Here is an 8909-nt window from a genome sequence, read left to right on the forward strand (position 1 = left end):
ATCAATGCTGATTATCAAATATTAGTTTATACTGTCATACTAGACAAGATTTTCTTATGGAAAGAAAAATTTCATTCCTACATTTTCTATTTTTTCCTTTTCAGATCATTACTATGTTGTCTATTTTAAAGACATAATTTACTGACATGAGTGAAGCCTTTTTTTCCCTAAAGAGTATGACTACATGAACCCAGTTCACTTAAAAAATATATTTATTTATTTGTTATATTAAAATTCCCAGGTATCTCCTTCCCTCTCTCTTCAAAATGAGAGAAGAAAAATTGCTTTCCATTTAATGAGTAATAGAGTTTTGTTCTGGGGGTGGGGAGAGAGAGAGAGAGAGAGAGAGAGTGAGAGAGTGTGTGTGTGTGTGTGTGTGTGTGTGTGTGAATGTGAGAGTGTGCACAGGTCACTTCTTACTATATTTCAGTTTCCCTCTCTTGGAAACTTTCACACTTTATAGAGGTGTTAAGTGCTATTATTTCCTTTTAACATGTATGTCCCTTCATTTGAAAAGTAGAAAGTCATATCTATTCTCCTTATCATACATGGTTATTGGGATGCCCAAAATAGATGCATATAAAAAGCAATGTTAAATATTAGGAAGAAATAGGATCTGGATCCCTGATTTTCATTGATTTGGGGAGTTCCCAGTGATTCTTCTCTATAATCTTATAGAGTTGCCTAGAACACTGAGGGGTTAAATACCTTGCCCAGAGTCACCTGGTCAGTATGTGTCAGATGCATGTGACCAACCTCTGTCTGTTGTACTAAAAGCCTCTCAAATGTGATAAAGTACTGGGCAAAGGTACTTTGAAAGACTGCTTATTTCACCTCCTCTCCATCGACCCCAAAAATGTGTATGGGATTCCTTTTTACTATTATTGTTATTATATTAAATGGCCAAGAATAGTAAAAGTTTGACTCAGCCTAATGAAATATTTTCTTCCTCAGTGATGCTACAGCCTTTCGATTATGATCCTAATGAGAAAAGTAAACACAAGTTTATGGTTCAATCTATGTTTGCTCCAACGGACACCTCAGATATGGAAGCAGTAGTAAGTACTGACTACATCTCTTTTTTTTCAAGCATTAAGAAAGCCTGCCTGGACACAGACTTCTGTATGCATTTTTTAATGATAATAGATCAAAGGTCATTTAAGGATGAATGATATTTTTAAGGTTTTTAGATTATTTATCTGGGTTTCCTAAAATCTATAATTTTTTTATCCTTTTCCCCCAAAAGAGTATGATGAGCCCCATAGACCCTGGCAGTTTTCAACAGCTCTTCATTTTTTTTCTCTTGTCATGAATCCAGGCCTGTTCAGTTTTTACCTCAGCCCTCCAATTTTATTTTCAGCATTAATAACCATGCATTTAACTATGTCTCTCTTTTTAATAAAGATATAATAACAAACAGCCTTCCAGTGCTATCAATACACAAAGGAAAATGGGATGCTAGGGTTTTGTAGTCTTGAAGGGATTCCCCATTTTTTAAGTAGAAAGCATCCAGGAGGTGTGAGCACATTACCTAATAAAAGACAGACTTGATACTTAAGAGATGAGAAAACACTCCCATAGACAGATGCTATTCTGTCTACACATTTGGGTGGGGGAAAGGAGGGGTAAGTTACAAATTATAAAAGGGAGATCCTCATTCAAGGGAACAAAATGTAATCGAAGAGGGCAATCCCTTTAGAAGGGGACATCTGGTCACCTTAGGATAAACAGATGCAACAAATTATATGTCCCACAAAGCTTTCAACACTTTATAGCCAGCCAACTAAAAATAGAACAGTGGGTTCATCCAGGGAATGGAGACAGGCTAATTCAGTTATCTACTTGTCATTCACTTAAATTATCCTTCATAAATAGTTCTATTTATAGATAGATATATCAAAGCCTTATTCTATAGGCTATTTCCACACATAGCCCACCATAAATGTATCCATATAGCATTTTCATTCAGAGCTTGATTAAAAACTTAGCTGACAAGAAGAATTCTAGAATTACCTGTGGCATATTGGTAACTGGAAACTTTGGGTAGTTTCATGTAGAGATAAATTAAAGAGGAGCTAGTTCCACATTACTTAAACTCTAGCTCTTGGACTTGAGGGAAAACTGGATGGTGTTGGTGGGTCATCTTCCCTTTTATAGAGTTATTAACAGGAGGCCTTCAAATACTCTTACCTTTTTCTTGGAGCATGATTGAGGTGACTTTCTAGCTTTTGCTTTTCCTTAATCAGGTAAATTGGGATATTAGTAGTATTTTATTATTCAAAGTCTTTTCCTTTTCGTTTTGAAATATATGATATTTTACCCTGATTTAACAAATGGTTTTAGGTAAGATTGATAATAAAATGAGTTTTTATTCCCTGAAGATTTCACTAGCAATTAGCAATGAGGAGGGAGTTCAGCCTAGATATATCCTAAATTATAAAGGGAAAGCAACCTGAAATCTAAAACATTTAGTGAATTATTCTCACTTAAGTAATAACAGGTTTAATTGGCATAGCAGAAAATGGATAGTATAAAAAATAACTTAATTTTGTTCACTCAACCTAGTATTTCCTAGACTGATTTGGAAAAGGGATACTTCTGGGACTTAAGGGAACCCAAAAATACTGCTCCTAGGACTATGAAATACCTTGTAGGTTCAGATGACAAAAGACATTTTGCTTGGGTAATATAAAAGAAATTTTATTTCACATAAATTTCATTTTTATGAAATAAATATAATTCATATAATTTCATATAAAAATCACTGCACATAATGAATTTTGTTTTAAGTCAGAATAGATCAGGTCTATCTTGGCTCTGGAAGGAGGCATAATCCTCATGTACTTAATGGCTTAATGGATCAGTGAATAGTAGTGAGGCTCAAAACACTTGGAGGGATATGAGTTAAACATTTTTTTGATGTCACCAGCTGGTTGTACTTCTCTTTCTGGTCACTTCTTTAAGACTTGTCTCCCCAATTCAACCAAAGTCATACTTGCTATTGGATCCTACTTTCAAGCCTTATTATGTTCTCACTTAGACTAGGTGCATCAGCAACTTTCCCTGACACTGTCACCATTATGCAGGATGTCCTGCTCCCACTTTATTTTTTTTTTAATTATTTTTTTTAAACCCTTAACTTCTGTGTATTGGCTCATAGGTGGAAGAGTGGTAAGGGTAGGCAATGGGGGCTAAGTGACTTGCCCAGGGTCAAGCTGGGAAGTGTCTGAGGCCGGGTTTGAACCTAGGACCTCCCATCTCTAGGCCAGACTCTCAATCTACCGAGCTACCCAGCTGCCCCTCTGCTCCCACTTTAAAAAGACCATTCTCCCCTTTCATTCCCACATGTTTTATATCCCCCTGGTTTGTATCCCCATGCCTGGTGTCTTTCTTCTCTCAGACTCAAGAAAGAGAAAAACCTTCCCTTCTCTTTTAATCCTAAAACAATTGATTACTAGCATTAAAACTTTTCAACAGAACCCTTTTACTATGCCCCTTGTAATACCAGGGTTCTATGGAACACAATTTGAGAAAACATCCTAACCAAAGGTAGGACTTCCTTTCTTTGGCATAACATGTTTGCAAAAGAGAAAAAAGGTAGATGCTAACTATCTGTATAGGCATGAAAGAGTTTACTGAGATCTGTAATTTTAAAAGATTTTCTTTTTGCCACTGTAATTCTTTCCCTAATCTCTGGAGGAATATTTTGTACTAAATTAGGAAAATTTTAAGGGAGTGAGTCTTTGGGTTTTTTGTTTATGTTACTATAAAGTAATATGTTTAATTTTATGATTTTTTTATATTTACTTCAGGCTTTATTTACTACATTTTCTTTTAAAGACTTCACCTGGGCTTTTACAAAAAGTATCTTTTTTCTAAAACTGTTATAGGAAGAAAGTATTAATTCTTTTCCCAATAGCTTTATTATATCCTGATCATTAAATTTAAATTATTTTAGTGGAAGGAGGCAAAGCCAGAAGATCTTATGGATTCAAAACTTAGGTGTGTGTTTGAATTGCCAGCAGAGAATGATAAACCGGTAAGTAGTTTTCTGGAATTAATGATAGATTAATATTTCAGGCTGATTCTTGTTCACATACTATGACTCCCCACAAAATAAAGATTTCATTTGGCACATTATTTCCTTCCTCTGGTTTATATTTAAAAGAATTGAAGTCAACAGATAAGGAAGATTTTATGCAAGTCAGCTTTGGAAACATAACTTTTCTTTCTCTCTAGAAATTAGGATTGACAGGATGTTAAGTTATATGTTGAAGTCTAATCAGTGGAATGGTTAAAACGGTGAAAGGAATAATTTGCTCCCTTTATTGGCAGAGTGGTAGACCTTGAGGGTCTGTTGATTCACTGAATAAGTGCAACTCCAAAGCTGGAGAAAACAACATTATAATCCAGAAGGTTCAGTGACCTTTCTCTTACCACCAGTCCTCTCATACCTTTATCTCAACTAGATTTTTCTATCCATATACCTGTTTTTGAGACTTGAGATAAGTGTATGGATTGTGATAGATGATTTTTATCCTTCAACACACACTTTTAGAAACATCAAAACCAGTTGACCAGAAATACTAACCTGGTTTCAAGCCCCCTCACCATCCTGGTTGCCCTTCTCTTGCTATACTCCAGCTTCTCAGAGTCCTCCCTGAAATGAACCCATCTTAAACATTATTTTCTGGCATCCAAGGACTTGAGTTTTAATCCTGCCTCCGATACAGCCTTACCTTGGACATTGCTTAATTTTCCCAGCCCTCAGTTTTCTCATCCATAAAATTGGATTGGACTTGATGGCCTCTGAAGGGCCCTTTACCTCTAGTCTTCTGATCCTGTAATTCCAAAGGATAGAGGATGGGCGACATTAACCTATTTGAAATTAATGCCAATTGCTATCTAGTGGTAAGAAGTAGATGTTCCTTAATTTTGTCACAGTAAAAGAGAGAGAAACCTTCCATCTATACCACTTTTATTCATGGTATTTCAGTGATCTGTTACTTAAACCAACTCAGTACTTCCTCTTTGCAAGATTACCAACCTACTTCTTGGAACTGTTAATAATTATTTGTTTTTCATCCTTTCAATTAGTAAACAAGAAAGGGAGTTTAGAGTACTTGAATGCTAGGCCTTGACCCTGCTACTTAATTAGCCATTTGACTTTCAGTGTTCATTTTCCCTCTATGAACATAACCTTCAAGGTCCCTTCCAGTTCTAAAATTCTGTGCTTCAATAAATCACCTTCTTTCCAACTCTGACTTTGTCTAATCATTATGGAGACTCTTTATAGATTTTTTCCCCCCTATAATCACTTTTCATCAATTCTTCCTCGGCTTATACAATTATGGCATCCTAATTTTTCTGTAGCAGGAATTTGGTGATATAATGTACAAAGATTTTTCCTGCCTGTTGTTAATCTCAGCATGATTGCATTCTCTGTTCTTAAATCTAATATCTGTGGTCTAGGTACCTACAAAATTAATATTAAGATATACTGACTGGCTAAAATGCTACATTTAAGTGATCCATTTGATGCTTTACCACTTGGATGAAATTCTACCATGTGCAACTTTTACTGAGAATTTTGCTTTCTTTTTTTTAAGTCTTTTAGTCTGACAGTTTTTCTCTCATTTACTTTTGAGCAGCATGATGTAGAAATAAATAAAATTATGTCCACAACGGCAACAAAGACAGAATCATCTGTTATGTCTAAATCTATAAGTTCTTCTTTGGATGATACTGAAGCTAAGAAAGTAATGGAAGAATGTAAAAGGCTGCAAGTAGAAGTTCAGAGGTTACAGGAGGAAAACAAACAATTTAAGGTAAAAGAGGGTTTTCTGACATTCTCCTAGTGGGTGAGCACAGACCTTCTCTGACTTTGAAAAGTACAGGGAATGGTAGTTCAGTTCAGCCTATGTTTACAGAATGCCTGTGATGGGCAAGGCAAGGAATTGGGGGTGGGGGAGGTGAGGTTTCAAAGATTAAATCAGGCACATTCCTGGTCCTGAAGGAATGTACAGTCTACTTGAGGGGAGGAGATATGGAATGAGACAGATAATGGTCATAAAAATAAAAGTCTTCTAAAAAAGGGAGCACAGTGCTTTGGAAAGGATGCTTGATTTGGAGCAAATCTCTGGCCTGCCATTTGCTACCTCTGAGAGAAAGTCCCATAACTTCCTTGGGCCTCACTTTCCTTATATGTACAATGATAAAGTTGGATTAGATGGCCTCTAAGGTCCTCTCTAGTTCTAAATCTATGATTTTAAATGTATGAAAGAGAAGGCACTAGGAGAGCTCACATGAGAGAAAGATGATCTCTTCCAGCACAGGATTAAAAGATGTAGTACTCAACCAGTAATTCACTGAGTACTCAATAGAAGTGTTATTGCCCAGCACAATGCTAGAGCACACCATATATTTAATATTCAACAATGGTGAAGCATTTTAGACACAGAAATCTTTCATCCAAGGTTTTCCGGAGTATTTTCTAACTAAACATCTAAGAGTCTTGTGTATTTTTACAGGAACGATGTGGATTTTTTTTCTTCATTCTTATTCATGGTCTCTGGACATGCAACAGTTTTCTGGTTTCACATTACAAAGTTTTCTGTTTCGGCACAGTCCTCTCTATTGGGGACCTCTCCTTCCATTCATCCCAGGGCCAGGAAAAAGGGGTTGGTGTCCTTACTTTTCTCTCCAGATCACTATCCTCCTCCCTCTATAGCCCCTCCTTCATTGACATCCATGCATTTACACCATCCTCTTCCCACATTCTTGTTGTGTCGTTGTTGTTGGAAGTAACAACTTCCAGGTCCCTTCCTTAGCTTTCATGATGATTTTATTATATTGTGCATCATTTTCCTTTCCTCCTTCCCTCTTTATCATAAATAGAGACTTCATTATGCATGTTCATGTGTCATATTAACACCCAAACTACATAATACTCAGACTTTTTAAAAGCCAACAACTTCCTTCTCCACTTAACAAATCACTTATTAGTACAGTCTCATGAATGTTCTCCGGCTCTAAAAATTGCTTGACTTCAATTTTTTCTGTTGGACCACAACATTCTAGCCCTCAACTTCTTTCTTTCTCTTACTCCAGCTAAACCTGCTATTGGTCTTTATCCCTGTTACAACTTCAGTAGCCTCTAATACCTATATTTGATCACATGATTTGCCTTTTGAATAATTCAGTTGCAGTTACCTTAAAATCTTTGGCCTTGTTGAACTTCTGCTGTTCCTATCCTAATAATATTCAAGCCCAAATAAAACTCACCACATAGTTTATCTTTTCCTGCTCCCTGACTACTGGTCAAAGTTAAAAAAATTGAGCCCAGAGGGTAGATCTACTACTATCCCAGTAAGTTTGTTGCATAACCTTAGCTGGGTTGTCAACTATTGCCACATCATTTTTGAATTTTGGTTTTCCACCAGCTGTATTATTCCCCACAGCAATTGTACTCTTACCTTGTTCCCTCAAGCCTCTGAGCCCAGGCCTTTCCCACTAAATTAGCGATAGAAGATCTGACCTCTAATTATACTTCACTGAGAAGATTGAATCTATCTTAGAAGATTGAGTACTACCTTAACAGCCCCTTCTTAATTCCTCGGAATTTGTAGGAATCCTCACCTGTTCTTCCCTGTTTTCTTTCTGTCTCAGAAAAAGTATACCTATTCATCAATAAGGCTTATTCTTACCTTTGAACATTTGATTCCATATCCCTTAGCATCTTGCTCAAGCTATTATCCTCTTTCATACATCTGCAGTTTCTCCCTTTCTCTTGGATCCTTCCCATCTTGTAAATATGCCCAAGTCTCCCCAGTCCTAAAAATGATGCCTTTGCCTTTCTCTATCTCTGTTTTCCCCAAGAGTTAAGCTTCTGAGAAAAAGTTGTCTACATATGATGCCTTCACTTCTGTGTTATCAACCCAGTCATCAACTCTGCAATTTAGCTTCCAGCCTACCTCTCTACTAAAACTTTTCTCATGACTTCTAGATCTTTAACTCTGATATTTTTTTCTCCATCCTCCTGAATTTGTTTGTAGCTTTTGACACTAATGACTATTCTTTGCTTCTTGTTACTCTTTCCTGCTTTGGTTTTTCCTTTCTTGAGAAGGTAGTATAATATAGAGAGTGGTAGCCAATTCTGCCTTGGACACTTCACTAGCTATGACATGTAAGCCCTCTAAACAGTTGTTTCCTCTGTTGTAAAATGAGGACAGTCATACTTTTGCTCACAGAGTTTTCATGTGGTTCAAGTGAGATAATATGAAAGGGGGGGAGGGATAATATGAAAGAGATGGGGGGAGGAAGGGGAGAGACAGAGAAAGAGAGAGAGGGAGTGGGGAAGAGGAAGGGAGAATAGCATTTTGCAAACTTTAAAACACTCTACAAATAACACTTCTATTTCAGAGTCATTTTATCCTTTGTTTCTCCTACTTCTTCAACCACTCATTTTTAAATCTTTTCTATGGTTTCTCTTCCTAACCTCTTTAAAAATACATATTTCCAGATTTCTGCCTATTTCTCCCTTCTCTTGTTTCTTTAAACTTTGTTCCTTTGGTGAAGCATATCTCCAAAGATTACTATTTCTCACTTTTATTGCAGCCCCTAATTATATATATATATATATTAATTACCTAGAGGACCTATCCCTTAAATGTCCCACCAACTCAACATGTCTAAAACTAAACTTAATTTTTTTGGCCAAAATCCCTTACATCTGTCCCTTCCTTTCTATTACTACCAATCCTACCCTAACATAAATTTTCTTTAATACTGTAGTGAAATATACTGCAAGGCCCTCCTCCTTACAAGTCAGTCTTTTCCTCTCCGTTCTCTCTCTCTTTCTCTGGGTCTCTGTCTCCCTCCCTCTCTCTCCTCCCCTGCCCTTCCCCCCC

At 36.6% G+C, this 8909-nt stretch overlaps 1 protein-coding gene across 2 annotated transcripts in view; it reads left to right on the top strand.

The window, feature by feature from the left end:
• Positions 1-8909, top strand: part of VAPB (VAMP associated protein B and C) — a 63050-nt gene that overhangs the window by 47473 nt on the left and 6668 nt on the right. The window contains exons 3-5 of one of the 2 annotated variants that reach the window (XM_044663846.1): positions 955-1058; positions 3959-4039; positions 5652-5828. The exons of the other annotated variant lie outside the window; for it this stretch is intronic. Coding sequence (XP_044519781.1) covers positions 955-1058; positions 3959-4039; positions 5652-5828 — 362 coding nt within the window. The remainder of the gene's footprint in view (positions 1-954; positions 1059-3958; positions 4040-5651; positions 5829-8909) is intronic. 2 annotated transcript variants of the gene reach the window in all.

The sequence above is a fragment of the Gracilinanus agilis genome, chromosome 2 (genome assembly GCF_016433145.1).
Source record: "Gracilinanus agilis isolate LMUSP501 chromosome 2, AgileGrace, whole genome shotgun sequence".
In the NCBI taxonomy this organism is placed as follows: Eukaryota; Metazoa; Chordata; class Mammalia; order Didelphimorphia; family Didelphidae; genus Gracilinanus; species Gracilinanus agilis.